Source organism: Galeopterus variegatus, unplaced genomic scaffold (assembly GCF_000696425.1).
Source record: "Galeopterus variegatus unplaced genomic scaffold, G_variegatus-3.0.2 Scaffold424, whole genome shotgun sequence".
NCBI lineage: Eukaryota > Metazoa > Chordata > Mammalia > Dermoptera > Cynocephalidae > Galeopterus > Galeopterus variegatus.
Window position 1 is genome coordinate 458,582 of NW_007726535.1, and position 22,546 is coordinate 481,127.

A 22,546-nucleotide genomic window follows, 5' to 3' on the forward strand; every position below is an offset into this window, starting at 1 on the left:
AAACGCAGCATGGCAATTGTCAATAGATTTACTTCCAATTTGGATAATATAAATAATTCCTTAGAGGTTTTTCACTTTTTTCATTGTTGTTTCAGTTTTCAGAGCATCGTTGGGTATATTATATCATGGTTGCTCGATACTGTCAGTGATTCTCTGATTTTAGGGATTCCATTCCCTAAGTTGTGAGCTCCTTAGACAGGCCCTCTGCTGTGGCCGCGGTACCTAGAATCCTGTGGCCTAGGGTCAGCACTCATTCAGTATTCATTGACCAAGTGACCAGGGGGGCACCTGAGGCATGGAGAGGTTCTACGGCCAGCCCAAGGTCCCCATCCACAATTGAACCCACCCTCTGGCTCAGCCACACAGACTCAGAGTGCAGCCTGCAGTTTCCAACATTTGTCTTTATAAAGAGTAGGCTTATGCTCTTCAGACACTTGGACTTGGGGATGGCAGTGGGTGTGCAGATTTTACAAAGCATAGTGGGGTCTCGATTTAGGCTCTCCAATATATTGTAGCCTTGTTTTACATCAGACACGAACGTTTCTGTAGAGGAACTTTTTCTTTTTTCCTTTACCCCGAATGTACTAGGAATCTGTCTTCTGTTTTTTTTTCAAGGTGGATCTTATATGGGAGGATGCCCTGTTTATGTTTGAGTATTTTAAGCCCAAGACCCTTCCTGAATTTGACAGCTACAAGACCAGCACTGTATCTGCTGACTTGGCCAACCTCCTGAGAAGAATCGCCACCATTGTGCCCCGCACAGAGAGGCCAGCACTGAGCCTAGACAAAGTCTCTGCCTACATTGAGGGAACCTCAGCTGAGGTGGGCCCCAGAGGATGTGAGGAGGTGGGGGTGTGGGTCTGGGTCACATCCCCTTCCCCTGGCACTGCTGCGTATGTTCCTTGGCTGTTTCTCTGCTCTGCACCAGGCATCAGGTGAAAAGCTGGAGAATCTGTCCTATGTGGATGCGATCAACAGTCCTGGGTTTCCTGGTCACATCTGAGTGCTTGACTCCATGTCTCTCATACTTGCCTTCTCACCTGCCAGGTGCCCTGCCTCCCAGAAGGGGCTGACCCCTCCCCTCCGGTGGTGAACGAGCTCTACTACCTCCTGGCCGATTATCATTTCAAAAACAAGGAGCAGTCCAAGGCTATCAAGTTCTACATGCACGACATCTGCATCTGCCCCAACAGGTCAGTGACATGGGCGTGGGGTTGGGCTGGCTGCTGGGAGGGCTGGGATGACTTCAGCTCAGCAAGCTTCTCAGTGGGCCAGTTTGGGGTTTCCCTGCCTGTAGCAAAGAGTAGGGGAAAAAGGAATGAGAAAGTGGGTTAGCACTCTGCAGTTAATTGGATAGGTAGGTTCTCCGTAAAAAGAAGAGCAGGAGAGGAGGCGTCTTTCCTGAAGACCCCTGGGAGGGGCACTGTGGCCAGAGAAGGTACGTATGGACCCTGGTGTTCAGGGCAAGGAGGCACTTCCTGGCTCCATTCTGTTGGTTTTGTGTTATCTCCTTTCCTGGCTTTAGGTCCCAGGAAGTTGGCTGATGTGTCCTCTTATGTACCCTGCAGGCTTTTTAATTATGGTTGCTTTTTTGTTGGGGGAGGAGAGGGACTGGTGAGTAATAGAAAAACTCAAACTGGAAGTTCCCTTGCCTTGCTCTGATGCCGTGCATCATTGGCAGCAGCATCTTGACAATAGTCAAGATGGTGTACATAGGAGAGCCCATTGTACCTGAGGCTTATACTTTTTGCCCATGGATCCCTCTTTGGCTTTCTATTAAAACAGTGATTGGCCTGAGCGTCCTCAAGGGCCCTGCTAACTCATGAAGCGTGATACACTTGATTAGGAGGGAATATTTTCTTATGGCTGCCAAACCAAGAAGGTAAGCCTTGGGTCAGCATCAAAACGAGGCCCTGTGGCTGACCTGTGTCTGAAGGGCCAGAGTAGCATTCTGGAAGTACTCAGGGACCAACCCACAGTGGTCGCCCTTGAATCATGGATGACCACAGAGCTGCCCTTACTCGGGAAACCAGAGAATTCGACCTTGTCAAGATCTGCCTGGCCAAGGAGAGAAGTGGCTAGGATCTGAGTGGAGAAACCAGTTTGCAAGACTTTTTTATAGCTTGTTAGAAAGGTTCTCACAGATCCCTTTTGCTCAACTTGTGCTTTCCTCCAGGCAGGCAGGGAGCATGTGGTAGAGCCCTGGCTGTTCTCTCTTGGGTCACTGCGGACCCGTGAGATGGAGCAGTCCTGAGTGCTCACTGTGCAACACAGTGGGGGTTACATCCTCTGCACCACTGCTTACACATCTGAAAAGTGAGGTGATAAAACCCACCTGTCCATGGGGTGGTAGGCACCTGGCATGGAACCTCTCACCTGACAGCCTCTTAGTCAATGGAATGAGGGTCACAAAGGCTCAACTAGGCTTCCCTCCAGCTTACATACCCACCTGTTCAGAGGGTGTCAGGCCATCAGACCTGGCCCACTGGGAAACCCTGCCACAGAAAAGGGATCTCCTGTGAGGACTGGCTCCAGGACCGAGAAGGGACTTGGTGCCTTGGTTTTGGTCCCAGCCCTTGGCCTCCTTCATTCTGGCCTCAACAGGCAGACCTAGGGGAGACTTGGGGTTCAGTCTGGTCTTCTGTCCTAGCTAAAATGGAAGTTTGAATATTGGTTTTTCTTCTTTAAGTGTTCTGAGCCTATTGGGTATGGGTGAAGCCCATGGCAGATAGCTGGGTGGATAGTAGTGCCCCAACTGCAGTGTTAGAGGTTCTTACAGAAAATAGAGTTGGTGAGGATGCTGGTGATTGTTTTTCTCCCCATATTAACTGTTCCTTCTGCTTTCACTGAGCTGGAAGTGGCCTAACTTGGTCAGGCATTTCAGAGTGGCATTTGGGAAGGGGGACAATTGAGGATGGGACCTAGTACAATTCATCTCCTCTGGTGAAGAAACACCCCCAAACCCAGTGCCAGAACCAGGCCTGCTCTTCACAATGAGAGCTCAGTGCACAGGATCTGGACACTTCCTCCTTCTGAGTTCATGGAGTCCCCTCCCACAGCCCCCTCAGTGTCCCTGAAGGTCAGCACTTCCCAGAGTTTGGGGTGTGTACTGCTGTGCTAGAATCAGGTACCCACGTCAGAAGATGGCTGTAGGTGGGGCACAGATGAGCATTTTCAATTGTCACGACAATATGTTTTTGTTTTGGTTACTTTGTATTTGTGGCAGGAGATAGTGGTTTCCGTTTTGGTACTTGTACAGGCACATGAGTGATGTGGGCCCTTCCCTCAAGGTGAGGGCAAATGGGGTTGCTGGAGGCACTCTGAGAATCGAGGGGAAAGTCCTCAGTGTGAAAAGGCTGGCCCTGGTAGAAAGTCCCTGGTGGGGTTCCCACCCACCTGAAGGGGAGTTTGCCACCTACTCCCATGCTCCCTCCTCCCGGGTGGCCTCAGATCCCCAGGCCCTTGAGGAGGAAGGGGTGTGCTCAGGAGCTCCTCACACCAGGGCGAAGCCTTCGGTTTTGCTGTCCTCTCACCATTCAGCCTTCAGGTCTCTTTCCTGCTCCTTTGTTCACACTGTTCATCTTTGGGTGTCTGGAGTGCATTGAAAGTATGTGTGAGCTTCACAAGTTTCCTCTGCCCTTACTACATCTTGGAGACTATCAAATGGTTCAGGAAGCCAGTAAGCTGGTTTTAAAGTTATTATAGCAGTGGGTCAAGAATTGTTGTCATATGGGAGGGTAGCATCTGTCCTTGTGATTGCTCCCTTTTCTGTTCTCTGTATCAGCATTCAGAAAATTCCAGACTGTATCAAGCGCTTAGAAATCATCTTGATCTTGGTGTCTCTGTGGCCATTTACCCTCTCAGAAAGGTTTCTATAGTCTCACCATTAGTGTCTTTCAGGTGATCTCAGAATGGTAGGGTCTCATGTGGTCCTTTTGCTCTTCATTTTACCACTGGGAACTGCGCTGGAAAGGACAGGGTCTGTTCAGGGTCCCAGATGGATAACAGGGTGGCAGCTGGGGTGCTGGGGTTGTGGGGCCCTCAGCTGCCTGTGCTTTTGGTCGGTGAGTGTGTTGACAGCAGGTTTTGTCAGCAGGAGCAGGTAAGGTGACACCTGGCTAAGAGTCTCCCTGGCACCTTGGCTGGGCGACTGCCGTGATGCCTTGTAGAGCGACCCTCTTACTTTCTACTAGAGCCATTCCGTGGGTAACCCCTCAAAGCAGGGGAGAGTCCAAGAGCCCTTTCCTTAGAGCAGTTACTGAGTACCTTTGAGGTGCTGGGTGACTTAAAATACATTCTGTCTTATAGTGCCCTGAAGCTCTTTTCTTGAGGCAGGTCTTCTTAGCCATCTGTCATGGGTTAGGGTCTGAGACTCAGAGGCACATGGTCATGGCATTAGCAAGTGACAGAGCTGGGCTCTGAGCCTCAGTGTGGGAGCCCATATGAGCTTCCATGGGGTCTGTCTGACCACCTGCCAGGCTGTCATGTCTGCTGTGCCGTTAAGGCAGTGATGTTTTTAGCTGGTGCTTTTGTTACCACCACAGGTTTGATTCCTGGGCAGGGATGGCCCTGGCCCGGGCCAGCCGCATTCAGGACAAGCTGAACTCCAATGAGCTGAAGAGCGATGGGCCTATCTGGAAGCACGCCACGCCTGTCCTGAATTGCTTCCGGCGGGCCCTGGAGATTGACAGCTCCAACCTGTCCCTATGGATCGAGTATGGCACCATGTCCTATGCCTTGCACTCATTTGCCTCACGCCAGCTGAAGCAGTGGAAAGCCGAGTTACCCCCTGAGCTTGTGCAGCAGGTGAGGAGGGGTCTGCTATCTTTCTGTCTGGCCAGACAGCTGCTGTGCCCCACAGTTCTGGCCCATCCATTCTTTGTTCTTGTCCTCACATCCATGCTGGGAGCCATGCATGATTCTCCCCATGAGGCTTGTGCTGTACCGTGGTCAGTGACAGCTGGGTCCCTGGTCTTTGGACACCCAGTCCAGTGCGGGCAAGTTCAGGGACAGGCTATTGTGATCCTACTGGTCAGCCATCAGTTATAGGGTCATTGAGAAGTAGGGGAAGGGTGTTGGCCACCAGAAGTAGCTGTCTCTTCCCTATTCCCTCAAAGGAACTTGTTGGGTCCTTGTAAAATTCTTGACCTGTTTGGATTCTTGACCTGTAAGATTCTGTTAAAATTCTTGAGCCTATTGAGATTTTTGAAGTCTCTCTTGGTAAGGGGTTCCCCTGGTACAGGATGGTGGGTCTGGCCTGAGGTCTCAGTTCAGCAGGGCACCGTTGGCTCTTTGGGATGGAAGCAAAGGAGCCATACCAACCTGTTTAGGTGAGTGAAGCAGTACGATGCCATGGCCCAGAATGCTTCCCGAGGAGAGGAGAGTGCTGAAGAGGCCTGCGGGTCAGGCAGACAGTGCTGGACCTCAAGTTTTGCAGTTATGATCTGTGCTCAAAACCCAAAACAAGATGATGGCATTGTTAACACCATCATGGAATTGTTGGGAAGACTAAATGAGACTCTCAGCCCACAGTTGTGCTGCTGTTATCCTCTGAAAGCCCATTTATCCTTGTGGTCAGGCCTCTCATGTCATGCCCTGGGCCCCACTGCCCCCTGAGACACTGCAGAGCAGAACAGAAGCCCCCAGAGCCCTTGAACTCTTCCTTGGCCTCATAATGCCTCTGACCTCTTAGCACAGAACTAAGTAGTGGGAAGCCCAGTCCTATTCAAAGAAGTAAAGGCTCTTTTTTGCTTTTTCTTATTAAAGTGATGTGTGCTTAGTGTAAAAATTCAAGTGATATTGAAAAGTATAAAGAAGGGTATAATAATGACATAGATTTCACCCCCCAGACATGGCCACTTTTATAATCTGGGTGACATCCCTGTCCATCAACACAACTATAAGGAAGGGGCTGCTGTTTTAGGGTAGTCAGCACTAGGAAAGGGTCATAAAGTGAATATGCTTAAAATGGGACTAAATATTGTAGTAAATTGTGAGTAAAAGGCGTGACTGGGTGACAATTGTGCTAATTCTTCAAATGAACAAAGAATATTTAAATTTGGTTCTAGAGGAGCTTAATTTTCCAGTAGTTTGATGATAACATGATATGATTGTCCTTCACCTTTGCAGCATAAGTTTACAAGGTTATTTTTGCAGAAATATTCAAGGGCTACATCCCTTTCCCCAGGATTTTCCAAATTCTTTATGCCTTCGAAGATCATATTGTATTCTCTTCCTTGGCCAGTTTTCCTTCCTTCTTGGGGCTGTTGTCAACCGTGTTAATTATGCCTGGTTCTTGGGTGTAAAGTCTTGTCCTGTGGCTTGAGCAGTTTTCCAGAGTCACTTTTATCAACTTCATGAAATACCACATCTTATGCAAGATTTGCAGTTTTACTTTATACTAGATTTTATACTACCAAACTAGATCTGAAAATCAGTGAGTGGCTGAGAAAAAAAACTAATGAAATGGGCTGGATGGAAATCAGCTGGGTCCATTCCTAAATGGGCCTTGTTGAAAATGCTGGATAGCAAGCTGCATCACCGCCTGAGGGAGTGGCAAGCTCCAACAGTGGACATTTTCCTGCTGTGATGGCTGCTGTTGCTTCTGTGACCCTTAGCATTGACAGCTGTGGGGGCCTTTGAGATTTTTCACACATGGGGTCCTGCTGGACATTGGTGTGCCATGGGATAGATTTTGATAAAGCCTTGAAAAGGCTGAACTCCCCTTCTCTCTTGGCACATTTTACATCACCCACACCTGACAAGAATAAGCCAGAAGCAAGACCTTGGGCCTCACCATGGTTCCAGGTCTTATCATCCCATGAGGTCTGGGCATCACCATGCCTGAGCCCAGGAGGATTATCTCAGGGTGCCAGGCTGTCAGCACCTTGGCCCCAGGTTTTCCCTCCCTCAGTGCTCAGATTGCACAAACTCTACAGGTCCCTGAGGACTGGGCTTCAGTGAGGGGCTGGAGGGAGGAGCCTTGTTAAAAGCCCCCACCAGGGACCCACAGCCTGGAAGCTGTGCTTTAGCAGGCTCCCAGATGGTTTGGATGCAACCTCGTGGGGACAGGTCTGGCATCAGTGGCAGAGGACAAAGGTAGAAGGAGTAGCCATCAGGAGCTCTGCTCACTACTGTCAAAAGGCAGGTGCTAAGCACTGTGGAATGGCTGCTCCCTGAAAGAGGATGAGGAAGAGAAGTGCTACATGGCCCTTATTGTCCACATCACCTTCTGTAAAAATTCCTCTTGAGTCACACAAGGGACATTCTTCTTTAAAACAATTATAGTATTAAGGGCAAAGCTCATATCCCTCTGGCTAACCCCCCCAATATAGTCTCTGTACCCCTACTTCAGTGGGACCTACAGTTAGGCTTATATCTTTCCAGACTTAAAGTACTTTTCATACATTTATATGTACTAGAAAAAACATCATGATTTATCTGTTAGTTTCTTCCTAAATGCTGACATACTGTATATGGTGTTCAGCTTCCTTTTTCACTCAGCACTGTGTTGTTGAGCTCTATCCATGTTAATTCCCATGGATCTAGTACATTCCTGTTAACTGCTGTAACCCTGTTTTATTCTAACTGTCCTATGCAGAAGCCTCACTGGATTCTATTTGTGCTGCAGTAGCCCCAGGGCCAGGCCAGCTAGGGGCTAAAGCTGCTGCCCTGGGGTGCAGAGCCTGACTCCCCTGGAGACCTTCCCTGCAATACCAGGAACACCATTTCCTCTGCTGGGGCCCAGTGGAGTGGGCTGAACATGATCCGTGGGATTTTTTTCCCCTAATCTCCTTCTAATGATGCCAAATGGGATTTAGCAGAGTGGGAGTTTTCCAGGAAATAAATGTGATGAGAAGTCAGAGCCCTTTGTGCTATTGGCACTTGTTTGTAGAACTCCCTCTTGAGAGGAGCAAAGACAGCAGGGAGTGGGTGACAGATAGGAGACTGAGCTCAACTTCCCACACACCTTTTCTCCTTGCCTGTTCTTTCCTCTACTCGGGCTCATGGCCTCTGGGGCTGAACTCAGTGTCGATCTGATGGAAGCCATTGGGCCGGGTAGCTCAGGTCCTGAGACTGGGCTCCTAGGCCATCTCCCTGGTATGTCAGGGGTGGCGAGAGAAAGATGGAAATCCACCAGGAATATGGGTGTCCTGACAAGGAGGGAGGGAGAGAGGGAGGTTTTACATAGTTGTCCAGGATAAAAACTACCTTGCAGGGCTGTCCTGTGCCTCCTGGGGAGGCAGTTTCCGACCCTGAAGTGTGCCACAGGGACACAGTCCCCTGGTTGCTAAAGCTGTATCTAGCTTTAGGATGTCTGATCAGGATGGACCATAGGACACATGTTGGCAGCTGTTGGAGCTGCTGTGTGCTTCAGCTCCTGCCTACAAACTCACCAGAAGTAGTAGTGAAGGAAAACAAATGGTTTCCCTTGATGTCAATTCTCAGGCTAGGGGAAGGCTTCAGAGCTAGAGCTTTCCAGCTGTGTGGTCTGGAGGGAGTAACCTGATATTCTTGCCATGGTTTGGGCTGTAAACAAGACTGATTGTTTCTTCTGCCAGTCAGTATTGTGAGAGTTCAGTGGAGATGCCTGCTTCAGCCATTTCCTGACCCCTCTCATGGGCACTCAGACACTAGGTGAGGGTGCCCATCCTGCTCTGAGGATGGCTGGGCAATGTGAGGGGGTCTAGCAGAGCTTCTGAAACACAGCGGACCCTCAGCAATCATCCCTCCTGTTCCTGTCTGAGGTGTGACTGCCGCATCTACCAAGGACAGAGACATTGGCAGTATGCCCTGTATGGAGAGAGGATAGGGGCTCAGCCTCTTGCTGAGGTTCTGCATGGTACCAGACACCAGCCCAGACAGGGGCTCTTCATATTCACCCTTTCTTTCTTGGCAGATGGCTGTTATGGACACCAGTGGGAGAGTTGGGTAGGCAGTGACTTGGTAAAGGCCACACAGCTACTAAGTCACTGCCCACCCAGCTACTAAGCAGTTCGAGTAGAAGGACTCCATTTAAGCCGTTGACTTTTACTTAAACAGATTTGCTACAGAATACATTTGGAGGGGATATGAAGGGAAACTTGGTTTATACTGTGTTTGGCCCTGTACTGTGATTTTTTTTCCTACTGTATTTCACTTAGTGATGGTCTCCCAATTCTTAGGTGGTAATTTTCTTTCCTAAGACATGTCAGACAGAGTGCCTGGGTAGCACTTGGCTCCTTTGTGTCAGTTGCAGGGCTGTTGCTACAGAATATTCATGTAAATAAGCATCTACTGGACAGACATCAGTAGGGTCCGCCAATGTGGAACTGGAGCATAAGGCATGTGCTCACAGGCTGTGTCAGCTCCCCATGCCAGAGACTAGTGCCACAGCCTCCCCGCGCTCTCTGCACCCTGAAGTGAAATGAGAAGAGACTGCAGCCTCCCTGCCATTGAACCAGGGGCACAGAAAGGTGGGGCCAGAGACCTGGGGTGCTCAGAGCAGCTGCTTCTGTGGCCCTGCTCTTCACTCTAGCTCCCAGCCCAGGGCTCTGGAATGAAGAAACGTATTGTATGTCTGACAGCTGACAGGGACTGGAGCAAAGTGACTCTCCAAGTTAGAAAGCCTCTTAGAAATTAACCCTCTGTCCTAGCTGTTTCCATTCTTCAGGGTGTAAGTGGGTGGCTAGAGGCACTTGCTGCAAATGCAGACTCCAAGTTAGTGGAATCTGCTCTTTTACAAGCACTCTACATCCCTCTGAAAGGGTACCGAGGAGAGAGTGGGAAGTCCTATTGTACCCCAGAGGTTCAAGCTTTCTCCAGTACTATGGTGCTGGGTATACTCCTTCTCCAGTGCTATAGAGCTGGGTGAATGTCCTCTCCAGCACTACTTGCCTGCCCTAGTGAAAGGGCGAGAGAGTAGGGTGCTCACTGTCTGGAACAGAGGCTCACCAGAAAGTCCATACTAGCTGCCTCACATTCTCACACTGAAGTGGCAGAGCTGCTATTGGCCCACTTCCTCTTACAGGGATGGCCAGCAGCCTTAGCTTGTGCTTCTCCCCCTGGCATGCACAGGGCCTTAGTGTAGCCACACAGGCCATAGTTGGGACCTTTAATGAGAGGTGAGTAGGTACTTTATAAACTCATAAAAAATATTAGATGCTACAAGGGGAAGGTAGAAGAAGGACCCTGGGGTGATATGAAGTGACCTGAGTTTAAGTCCAGCTCTGTGCCTTACTTGGTATGTGCTTTTGGGAAGTTTCCGGCCTCCCCACATCTCAGTGTCACTTGCTGTGAAATGGTGACAGCAGTCTTGTGCCTCAGGGTTGCTGAGAGGAATAAGAATTTGAAAACATGTCGGCAGTGCTTCATGCAGGAAAAGCGTGATCCCTGGGCAGATTCAGGCTTTGCGCCTAAGGTTGGACTGTCTTGTGGTCTTGTTACAGATGGAAAGCCGGCGCGACAGTATGCTGGAGACAGCCAGGCACTGTTTCACATCAGCAGCCCGCTGCGAGGGTGATGGCGATGAGGAGGAGTGGCTCATCCACTACATGCTGGGCAAGGTGGCTGAGAAGCAGCAGCAGCCACCCACTGTTTACCTGCTGCACTACAGGCAGGCTGGCCACTACCTGCATGAGGAGGCTGCCCGCTACCCCAAGAAGATCCACTACCACAACCCACCTGAGCTGGCCATGGAGGCCTTGGAGGTGACACTGTACTGGCCCAGGACAGGGCAGCAGGGCAGGGGCAGGCTGGTCTCTCTGTCTCTCTGGGGACAGGGCTCATGGTCCCAGTGACTCCCCTACAACCCACTGGAAACTTCTCTCTGTGTAGCAGCTTCATGTGGAATTAAATGAAAACAGCTTTTCCTCTCTTTTCTAAGGGGTGCTTACCATCCTTTCTGGGACAGTGAGCATTTGTTCTTATCTCTCAAAAGAAAATTGGCTTTTCTCATTAGTACAGACAGGTTCTAGGAACCTGGCCCTGATGATGATAGTCAGTGCAGTGCAGCACCTCCTGGTGCCCAGGACATTCATACCCTGCAGCCTGGCAGGAAGAGAGCAGCACCCTTGTCCCTGGGGTGCAAATGAAGCATCCAAGTCCCAGTGAGGCCCAGCCTGTGACTGGACTGCCCAGCTTGGCAGGGCTGAGCCAGGTGAGCAGCCTGCTCTCTGGACCCCAGATTTGGGGCTTCTCACTGCTGCTCAAGAGAAGAGCAGTTCTTTACTGCTTGGATTCTCTTTTATGACTTCCAGAATGTTTCTGATGAATGCTCTCAACTGTTGTTCATAGCAGTCCTGTGAGGCGGGCCTGGCAGCCATGACCACCCATCCTATAGATAAGGAAACCAAGAACATGGGTGGGGATTCAGATGTGCATCGTTTGGCCCAGGACTCAAAGTTTCCTGAGGTCCAGAGAACTTTAACTTCACACTTTCTGAGGCTGTGTGCCCAGCCCCCACCAGTCCCACATGCCCGGTAAGCTTCTTGGCGTTTGGGCAGAATCCACTGCTTGTTCATCCTTTTTCTGCCTTTATGTATTTTTTTCCTTATTATAAAACTAATACATATTCTTGGGTTTAAAAAAAGAGATTCAAACAATCCGGAAGTATATAAAATGTGCAAATCCCTAATGATCCTAGCACCCCCCAGAAATCCCTGTTAACTGTTTGTGTATGTCCTTATATGTCCAGGTTTTTTCCTGTTAACATAAAGCTGTGTAGTAACATCTTCTTACGATTTTGCAGCTTGCCTTTTCATGGGACAAGGTGTAGTGGAAGGGCTGGTGAGCTTCCATGCCTGTCCTAGTGCCCTGTCATTTGGCTGGGCATTTGTTTATCTGCACAGCCCCTTAATGGGTTTGGTCTCCTCTCCACTTCTTGGTGTGACAGGGCAGTGCATGTCCCTGAGCTTGTATCAGTGAGCACTTAAAGAGTCTTCCCAAGGACTAAAGTCCAAAGTTGGAATTGCTGGGTCATTTAACATTTTCATCAGCAACATCTAGTTGCCCTGAAAGGTTGTACTGATTCATGTGCATGGCTGTTTTCCCTCAACCATGCTAAGACCCTTTTTTTAATATTTGCTAATCTTGTGAGCAAACTAAAAGTCTCATTTTTTAAAATCTTGTCTTTTTAAAATGATTCATGCCAAGTGGTGTATAGTGGCTGTTTTGGGACCATATTCTTGGGGTTCACCATAATGTATGGAAGCACAGCTTCCTATTGAATGCTTTTTTGGCAGCAGTCCCAGGTCTCAGGTCCTTCTCTGTCACAGTTCTGTCATGCTGTCCGCTCAGGGTCATGCACTTTAGAGGAGTTTCACCTTGGGATAAGAAGGCTGAGGCCCAGAGGAGTAGTGTAACTTGTCCTAAGTCACCAGTTCCCAGAGGAGGGGAGCTGGGCCAGATCCCACCAAGGCCGGGGCTCTCACTTGGAACCTCTGAGCAGCACTGAACCTGCATGGGGGTGGGAGATGGCCCAGCCCTCAGGAAGATGATGCCAACTCTTTCTCCTCTATGGTTTTTTATTCGAGTTTTGACCTCTGCTACTGCCTGATAGAACAGATGAGCAGGCAGGATGGGGGGTCCAGAGACGTGCAGATGAGAAACTGAGGCCTCAGATGTGTGTACCACCCTTCCCAGTACACTGTGCTGACTCAGAGGAGAGCAGGTGTGCAGAGTTAATTTCAGGGGCATCCCATTCTGAGCAGCCAATGCACCCGTGTAACTTTGAGTCAGCTGGTACATATGTATATCTTATTTTTAAAATAACATTCCTGTGCGGGCCGGCCCGGTGGCGCACTGCTACAGTGCGCCGCTTGGGAAGCGCGGCGGCGCTCCCGCCCGAGGGTTCGGATCCCACATACAGACCGGTTCCCGCTCACTGGCTGGGCGGGGCGCGGGAGCAACACCGAGGGTTGCGATCCCGTTGCCGGTCCCCGGTCCCCGGTCCGGTACGGGCCGAGGGTTGCGACCGGTACGGGGGCGACACTGAGGGTTGCGATCCGTTGCCGGACACGGAAAAAGACAAAAAAGACCCCCCCCCAAAAATAAATAAATAAATAATAACATTCCTGTGAAGAATTTAACCCTGCCCTGGTGAAAATTTCCCTCCGCTGTTGAGCCTTCATTCAAAATACTTTACCTGCCAGTTGAACACTTTGCCCTGCCCCGAATTTGGTCCCCTGGGCATGTGTGGGTACCTTGGGAAGTTTCCTATATCTAAAAATGGAGTTGCTGGGCCAACTTTTCTGGGGTCCATGGGTGGGCTGGAGGTGGAGGGGCTCTGGGTGTGAGCCCCCTCTGTCGGGGATTCCCCTTGAGAGTGCTCTCCCTTGAGATTGGGCATCTCACCTGGGTGAGGGCCTCCTCTGGGGTGAGGGAGGCTGGTTAGTCAGGGCCTGTGGTGCTGGCAGACCTCAGCCCTCGTGACACCCATGTGTTCTCCATGACAGTGTGAGCTGCAGGTAGGAGCTGCATCACACCCACAACCTGGGTGGGAAGGTCAGGTCAAGTTGCCTGTGGAGGTGCCTGCTTGGGGCCAGTAGAGGGCAGGAGACAGGACAGACCTGGGGTCCATGACCCTTCGCTTTCTTGGCTGTGGGGCTTTGGGAGGTTCACTTCATGAATTTGTAAACTGAGGAGTATGGTAAGGACTGGAGGAAGTGGAGGCCAGTGCAGGCCCTGGCTGATGCAGTTTGCTGCCTGCTCACCCACCCCACACCCACTGGGCAGAGGTTCTTAAGTCCTGTGGGAGCCTGGCTCTGCCAGAGGCTGGTTACAAACAGAAATCCAATCTAGTCCTTGCTTCAGGGAGTCCACAGTCCAGTGGGGAGACAGATGTGCCAGGAGAGGAGCACAAAGAGGGCAGCAGCACCTGGCGAGCAGAGCTGAGGGGGTTTATTGCTCTCATTATCTCACAACCGTGTGCCTGGGTTACTGGGTAAATGTTTAAACCAGAATGCTGACAGTAGCCCTTTAAATTTTCAGAGCTTGTTTTGAATTAGCTAGGTTGGCTAGCTTGAAAGCTGATGAAAACACACAGTGTCTGGTGACCTGTGGCCTGGTCAGTGGCCCATTTTCAGTGTGGCTGACTGGCCTGTGAAACAAACCTGAGTAACTGGGAAGGTTGCTCACACCAGAGGTGTCGTCCTCCTAGGTGTACTTCCGGCTCCATGCTTCCATCCTGAAGCTCCTGGGGAAACCTGACTCGGGGGTTGCTGCAGAGGTCCTGGTCAACTTTATGAAGGAGGCTGCTGAAGGACCCTTTGCCAGGGGCGAGGAGAAGAATACACCCAAAGCTTCAGAAAAGTGAGTAGCACGCTTGTGGTGACTCCTTGTAGCTTATCCATCTGCACCACAGATGGCTCATTTACTGTAATGTAGTGTTCAGGGGGTTGCTATTGAGTAAACTGGAACTCATGAAGTTTCTGGAACCCATCTGGTAACTCCCAATTGCTGGGCCAAGGTATTTCTGTTGAATCTGAGGAGAGGGTAAGTGTATAGTCCCCAGTCCCCTCACCCTGTGGCCATGCCTGGTATCACTCCACCCTCAGGGGCAAGTCCTGGGGAGAAGCAAATGCCTTCCCTCCTTCTCCACTGGGTCATAGCTCTGTTCTGTGCAGAACACTATAGAAAACTAGTTTTCACTTTGCAGACACTTACCCCTTTTCCAAGGCTTCTCCCAAGGGTGGTCTGGCCTCTCCCAAGGGTAGTTTCTGAGGGTGTGGTCTGCTCCTTCTCCCCAGAAGCAGTAGTGAAGGGCGTGGCAAGCATGGGTTCCTCCTGTGGTGCCAGAGAGCTGAGGCAAGCTGGGGCCATGGCGTGCTCACCTCCGTGGGCCTGGGACTGAGCCCTGGCCTTCCCTTGGTTGTGAATCATTTCTGTGGCCCAGACTTCTTTCACTCTGATGTCCACCTCCTTCATGCTTCATCCAGGTGCTTTGACTCAGCTTGCCCTGTCTCTGGGGCCCCTGCCTGGCTGGGCACTGTGCAGGGTTCAGCTGAGTGCCAGAGAAACTGCACGCAGGCCTGTCCTCAAGGGCCGCCTGCTCATAGCCACAAGTGTGTGTCTACAGGATGTGTGCTGCTGATGAGTAGCACCCAGCTCCGTAGAGACAGTGCCCCTCCGCTTATGGGAGAGATAGGCACATGCATGGCAGGTCACTCAGGTAGGCACAGTGTGCTCAGAAGTTATAGATATGTATTTATTTGTCACAAGAGGCCCCTAGGGTTCAATGAAGTTGTCTTTCATTGATCATAATTCTGTTTTAAAAATTTTTTTAATTATACAAATAATACATAAGTGTATTCTGGTTGTAGGAAATTCAGGTAATATACAAACGTAGACTAACATGTGACAGATCCCTTCTCCCCAGTTAGCCACTATACACAGTTTAATTTCTCAAATAGTTTTCTGTGCATTCAAACACACTTATGTGCACACATACAATGATAGGGTTTCTTTTATTTTATGAAAGTGAACTACTGAAGGTGTTGTTCTAGAGTTTGCTTTTTCTCCCAGCAATGGGTCTGGGACACAGTCCATAGAAATGGTACCCCATTCACCCTATTCTTTCTAGTGGCTACTTATTATTCTGTAGTATGGATGCACCATGTTTTATGTAACCATTTTGATGGACATTTAGGGTCTTTCTATTTTTTTGCTCAACCATGTTGCAACAGATATCCGTGTATACGTATGTGAGTGTGCAGTAAATCCAAATGCGTTGCTGTCTGCCCTCTTGTCAGGGATTAAATCTATCAGGGGGTGCGCTGGGGCACTTCTGAGGAGAGCATCCCAGGGACTGAGAACCAGAGACGCTGGCAGAGTACAGCCAGAAAGCTTGGGCAGTGTCCACTTGGGGGCAGAGTCCCTACAGGTACCGTGGGGGTGGCCCAACCAGATGGGGCAGGTTCCAATGAAGGTTTGTGGGAGTAGCAGGTCCTGGGAAGGGCACTGACCCACACTGGCACATATCTGTTTTAGTGGGACGTGGCAACTCTGACCTGTGCCCCAACATTCTGTCCCACAGGGAGAAGGCCTGCCTGGTGGACGAGGACTCCCACTCTTCAGCTGGGACACTTCCGGGCCCCGGAGCCTCCCTCCCCTCCTCCTCTGGCCCAGGTCTGACATCCCCACCTTACACAGCCACTCCGATTGACCACGATTACGTCAAATGTAAAAAACCCCACCAGCAGGCAACGCCGGACGGTACAGTCCCTGTTCTCCCTACTGCCAGCCTAGGGCGGCACACCAATCACGGGGAGGGTGCTTGGGCGACTTTGTTTTGTCGCTTTGTTTTGGTGAGGGGGGGTGCTGGGTCTGGGGTGACACGGGCAATGTTGCGGCTGTTCATTAACCTCATGGACTCACGGTGATTCTTGTGCTTCCAAGACATGCTCAGGGTCGTCACCTGCCAGCTTGCCCACCTGGGAGCCAGGGGTGGGGCGGACCAGATGAAGGCACCTTGCGTTTTGAGCGTGTATTTTCTTACCTGCAAAATAAGGATGCTGACATCTGCTTTGAATGGCATTTGGAAGACTTAGTGGGCTGCTTGAATGGCTCTTGGCACAGTCAGCTTAGTGACACCTGCATTTTTTAGCAGCACATTGTTACAGGTCTGTCCTTGTGACGGTTATGGGAAGGCCATGACTAGTGCTAAGTCTGTGACCCCTGGAAATCCAGACAGGCTGTTGTTGATGGGAGTTCCCTGGGACCATGTGTGAGGCTGTCCCATGTGGGATGGGGCAGGTGGCGACCGTTCAACCACATGTCTTACTAACATTAGGAGGCTTGCATGCTGGCCAGTAGCTTGATTTCTTCACGTTCTCCTCACCTTTACAGTGGTAAGCTGGTGACAGAGTACTTGCTGGGATGAGACAAATTAGTGGACTAAGAGGGTCATTAAAATGGAGCACTGAGGAGGTAGTGACAATGTTGTAAAACCTGGGTTCTCACTCATGTGTCACTCATCTCATCTGGGCTGGGAAAATGGGCCTTGCTCTGCCTTCCCCAGGGCACTGGGATGCAACCTAGTTGGGTGGGATTGGTCCAGGGCTGTGCCTCCTGCCAGGTGGCCTTTATAGAGTAGCTCCTTGGAGGAAGAATGGGCCCTCTGGAGTACTATGGGAGCCCTGAAGTTAAGGCCCTTCAGGGAGCTCTGAAGTTGAGGTCCTTCAGGGCTAGGCAGAAAGGGGCTGAGGCTGCACCACCTTGGCTCCAGTGCCCTGTTGAGGCCCCTGCCTGGTGCACAGGTTCCTGGAGAGCACAGGTATCTGCCTACAGCTTCCTGAGCCCGGTGGGCAGGGGTCGAGAGCAGGTTCAGGAAAGCACTGATGGAGGATGACAAGGTGGCCATTGTTCAACTTCTCTGGGGATGCGATTTGGTGATCCAAGAGGATAGGAGACTTGAAGTGTCTGGATTTGGTTTGAATCTGCAGCATGTGTGTTGAGAGAGAGGCTGAGGATCTGAATGTGGTGCTGTGTGTCTCCATCACCTCCCAGTGGGTCTGTGTCATTATCCCTAGTACTGGCATTAGCAACTCCCTCCCTATCCCAGAGTGTTGAGCAGAGATGGGAGGAGCTGACCACCTGCTTCTCCAGTCTTCAGTTGTGCAGACATTCCCTAAGTTAGATCCTCTCTCCCGTTCTTAGTTAACGCAAGTTAAACAGGGAAACCACCCTGTTCCCAACATTTTACTTGAGAATATTGAGAAAACACTTAGCAGTAAATCTCTGCTGTGGGAATTAGTTTCTGCCAGGTACTTCCTATGAGGATTTAGCTCCATGCCAAAGTTTTCAAGAGAGAGTGCTGCCTTTCATGGTTGTGCGCATGCTGTGTGGCCCTGCTCATACTCTCCTGGGCTGGGAGCACCAGCACCATCCTCCCCAGCCCTGCAGGCACTACCATGCTTGGCTGTCAGCCCATAGGGCTGGGTACACCTCCAGGAGCAAGGAAGGAGGGAGGCAGGAGTGCCTTAGAGGGGGTTCATGACACCATCTGGCACCCACTGCCCAGCTGTCCCATGCAGGCATGAAGCTGTTGGGGAGCCACTGCAGAGTGCTCACGGGTGGACAGTGGGCATGACAGGTCCTGGGCACCAACAGAATAGTTGTTTGTTCTGGAAGTTTACAGAGTGAGCCATACAAATAAGTTCAAATATAGCTTAAATGGTTGTACATATTTGAATATTTGTAAAAAAAAAAAATAGTAATAATAATAATCAGAGTGATTCCTCTCAACAACAGTGTGGAGACACTGGGATCCTGTGACCCACCTTTTGCCCAATCCCAACCTGGGTGTGCAGGGAAGTCCCACACTGGCCACGTTGTGTGCTCTGTCCAGGTCTGGCTGCCAGTGCTTTCAGAACCTTCAGCCTCCTCACATTGCCTCACCTCTGAAGAAAGCAACATGAAAATGTTTGGGGCCCTAACATAGCCATGAACTTAGAATGTTAAAATGGCCCTTTCAGCAGCCACACTAGTTCTAGGGGAAGGCCAAGCTCCTGGCAGAAGCAACAGATTGCTGATGTCAGGAAATATGCTGGTAGCTTCGAAGGGCCACACTGCCCACGTCTACTCTTGCTTCCTGATCAGGCCCTAGGAGGAGAACATGTGACTCACACCTTCCACTCAGCTTCTTGGCCTGAGACCAACCTCAGGTCTCCTTTGAAAGGACGAGGCATTAGCACCCATTGGAGCCAAAGCCAATCCCTCCTACTGCAGAGAGAGTGATGGTGCAGCTAGCGCTGGTACAGCTGAGGAGAGGTTCAGGGACCCGCTTGAGGTCAGACAGAGGGAGGGGCAGAGTGGGCCCTGGAGTCAAGGGATCTGAGTTCCAGTCCTAGCTCCATTGCTTGCATGCTCAGCCACCTTAGACAAGGGACTTTACTTCTCTGAATCTCAGTTTCCTCACCTGCAGAATGGGGGTGTTGTTTTCCTTGTGGGTATTGAATGAAAGTGCTTGCACATCCTAACCTCCTCATAGATACAGTTCTTTTCCAGGTCACTGGTGGAGCTGGGACAAGAACTAGGTAGCACTGCATAGAAGGAGGAGCCTGGACTCTGGGGCCAGTCTCCCTCAGTTTGCACCCCAACTCTCTCCAGCCAGTGGTGTGGCCTCAAAAGAGGGGCAGACAGTGTCCTCTGAGGCCCCAGCCGTGAGTGGGTCTGGGCATTGGGCTTTGTGTACCAGTCTCCTGCCCCATTGTGAGCCTATTGTGAGCTACTTAATTTGCCACCAGCAGGAGGGGGAGCTAAGCATCAGGACTTTCCTTGGCATGGTTAGGAAACCCTGCATTAGAGTTGCCTCTCCACTTTAGTATGCCTTTGCTTCGGGGCCGGCCCGGTGGCACACTGGATAGTGCGCCGCTTGGGAAGCGCGGCGGCGCTCCCGCCCGAGGGTTCGGATCCCACATACAGACCGGTTCCCGCTCACTGGCTGAGCGAGGCGCGGGAGCAACACCGAGGGTTGCGATCCGTTGCCGGACACGGAAAAAGACAAAAAATAAAAATAAAAAAAGTATGCCTTTGCTTCAAAACCAGAAATCAGCTAGAGTCAATTCTCATTTGGTATAGGACTTAGAAAAGATTTCGAAAAATAGCTCCAAGTCTGTGTAGGTAGCTTGACGTTTGGTAGTAGTTGCTTTATAGGACCCTGATTTCCTCTCTGAACCACCCTTACTTGCACCCTTGTCCCACCTGCACTAGGGCTAGAAGCTTCTGGCAGCCCGTTTACAACTCTAGTGAATAGCCTTTGGCTTTCTTCACTGGGGTTTGCAAAGAATTTAAAAGAAAAATACTAGTGTTTGAAATTGGCCCCTCAGGTCCTTCTGAGACTTCACCACAGGTTTGCAAAGAATTTAAAAGAAAAATACTAGTGTTTGAAATTGGCCCCTCAGGTCCTTTTGAGACTTCACCACAGCCGGGTGTCAAAGCCAACCCTTCTTAGCCCTCCTGGCCACTTGTAGCTGACCTGGATAGGGGCCCTCTGGCCAAGCTGAAAGAGAGAACAGCAGAGAGAGAATGAGCTATTGTGGGTGTTGCTGCTGGCAGCTCTACCTGGTTGTCCTCCCCACCTCACTACCTTCTCCCTTTCATCAGTCTCTTGGAATTTGCCCATAGTGCTGAAATCTTTGGTGTTGAAGCTTCCCGAACAGAAAAAAAAAAAAAAAAGTGACATGAGGAGCATGTTATGACCTTCAAGAGGCTCCCAGTAATTGCTGTTTGCACGTGTTCAAGCAGAGCATAAGGAGATTTTTGAACAAAATCTCTACCCCTCCCTCACATACAATGTTGATATGTGTGCGTGTGTGTGTGTGTGTGTGTGTGTGTGTGTGTGTGTGTGCGCACATGTGTGAGTAATGGGGCCCCACCATGCAGTGCTGCATGCTTGCTTTGTGCTGGGCTCCGGGCAGGTGCCTATGGGGTGGTAGCACGTCTCTATATTCACAGCCACCCTGCAGGTGTGGCTGTGTCTTTGTTTCCTCAAGAGGAAACCAAGCAGAGGGCAGGTAGGTACTTACCCAGGGCCACCCACTAGTTGGAGTTGAGCCAGAGAGAGCAGGGTGTAAGTCTCCTTCCATGCCAGGGCTGAGGCTAACGCTAGGAACAACCCATGCCTGGCTGACCTGATGGACACTACATCCACGTGCATTTCCCTCCTTGTTGGAGATGCCTCAGCGGAGGGCCCAGGGTGCAGGAATGACTTGGTCCTTCACTTGGCCTGGCTTAGCCGGCCTTTGGGATGTGTCTATAGTGGCTCGTTGGTCTAAGACCTTTGCTGTCTGCCTGTCATGCTCCATGTCACCTCAATGCCGAGCCAAAAAGGGCCTCAGAGGTCAGAGGCCTAGTCCAGTGGTCAGTCGGGGGCTGAGCCTTCTCTAGGGTTCTTTGGCCAGCCTGTGGCCATACTCATCCAGGTGTTCTGTTAGCACTGTGCCAGGTGTGGGGGTCTGCCCTGGTCCCTGCTGCAGGCTCTTAGTAGGGGAGGCAGGTGCAAATCAGTCAATTACACAGCTGAGAGTTGGGATATAACCAAAGCCAGCACCAGAGAGGTAAAGTTCGTCTATTCCAGATAGATATGGCCTGTCCTCTTGGTGGGATGGGAGGCCTTCCTGAGGAGGCAAAACTCAGCCAAGATCTGAGGGGTATGTCGGTGTTTAATGTGAGGGGTGGGGAGCGAGAAAACCAGCAGGAGTCAGAAGAATGGGAGCCTCAGAGGCTGGTGTACACGGTTGCAGGCGATGCCCACTCAGCCCCACTGACAGCATGAGCAGAGCCACTGAGGAGCCTCAGAGGTTGCCCTGAGCCCCAGGTTGTAGGGTGTGGGCCTTCCGGGAGAGCCCAACCCCCCTCATGGCCATCCATCCTCACCTGCCATGTTGTCACTGTCTGTGTCATGTGCCATCTGTGCTCATTCTCACCTGTTCGCCCCATGCTGCCTCCACCAATATTGCCCGTGCTGCCCCTAACCTTGATCACACTCTGTTCTCCAAGCTTTGTCTTTCCGCTTGCACCTGTCACGGCTCGCTTAGGGAACAGCACAGACCGCATGCTCAGCCCTCAGTCCGGCTCCCTGCTTCCCCTGTGACCAGGAGCACCTTCATTTCCACTGGTCCTGTGATTTCGAGAGTGTGTTTGATGTGCTTGGTTTCTGCCAATGGCCCGTCTTCCCAGTTCTGGCCAGATGCAGATGCAGTGGTGGCCTCTCCTCCACCTCCTGCCTGCCTGCCAAGCATATGGCTCAGTCTTGCATTTCTATTGCTTTGTTCTTACTTGCTTTAAAAAAATAACAAAGGCAACAGACTCTAAGTTATCAAATTATCTTTATAAGGACAAATGTGTAAAAACGCAAATTGTGCACAGTAGCTGAGACACTTGGAGGTGGCCCTGAGCCTGAAGTCCACTGTGGCCAGGATGCAGAGGTGGGGATGGCAGTCAGTCCTGAAGAGCAGGCCTGGCCTGGTCTCTGCTCAGTGGCCTCCCTTCCTAGGGCAAATGGAAAGTCAGTTTCTGGTAGGAATGCTGTATTCCTGTAAACAGACCTTCTCAAAGTGGGAGAGAGTCAAATGGAGCTCAGATTATCCTGCTTGTTCCCCACAGGCTAGGGGACTGGGGAGGCTGTCAGAGCCAGTTGCCTCCTTTGTTCTCCTCTCTTTTATTCTTATCTTTTTGAAAACCTCTTCATGGTATTTATTGACTGCCTGCTGTATGCCAGGCATGGAAGAGAGAGCAATGGAGAAAGCCAAGATGAGGGCACCCTGATCTCCAGCCACCAAGTTGGCTCTGTGTGTCCCTAGGTGGTATCACAGGGCAGTAGTTGGTGCCAAGAGGGAGTGCCATGAGGTGTCAGGAGGGAGCAAGCTCTGGGTTTTGATGGGTTGGGAAGACTTCCTAGTGGAGGCGGGCTTCCAAAGAGACTGCAGGGTCATTTTGGGTGAAGGGCAGTGGGGACAAAGACATGCGTTTGGACACTGAAGTGACTACTGGGGTGGATGATAAAGAGACTTTGAGGGGAGAATACTTGGGAAAGTAGCTAGGCCCAAAGCGGGGGGGGGGGGGGGGC

The 22,546-nt window shown here is 50.9% G+C and overlaps 1 protein-coding gene across 3 annotated transcripts in view; it reads left to right on the forward strand.

Annotated features, from left to right (window-relative positions):
• CABIN1 (calcineurin binding protein 1) overlaps window positions 1-22,546 on the forward strand; it is a 178,659-nt gene that overhangs the window by 70,991 nt on the left and 85,122 nt on the right. For 2 of the 3 annotated variants that reach the window (XM_008568589.1, XM_008568591.1), the window contains 6 exons: window positions 616-822; window positions 1,048-1,193; window positions 4,545-4,806; window positions 10,428-10,688; window positions 14,138-14,289; window positions 16,013-16,191. In XM_008568589.1, the coding sequence (XP_008566811.1) occupies window positions 616-822; window positions 1,048-1,193; window positions 4,545-4,806; window positions 10,428-10,688; window positions 14,138-14,289; window positions 16,013-16,191 (1,207 nt within the window). The remainder of the gene's footprint in view (window positions 1-615; window positions 823-1,047; window positions 1,194-4,544; window positions 4,807-10,427; window positions 10,689-14,137; window positions 14,290-16,012; window positions 16,192-22,546) is intronic. The other variant, XM_008568590.1, reaches the window with a different exon arrangement.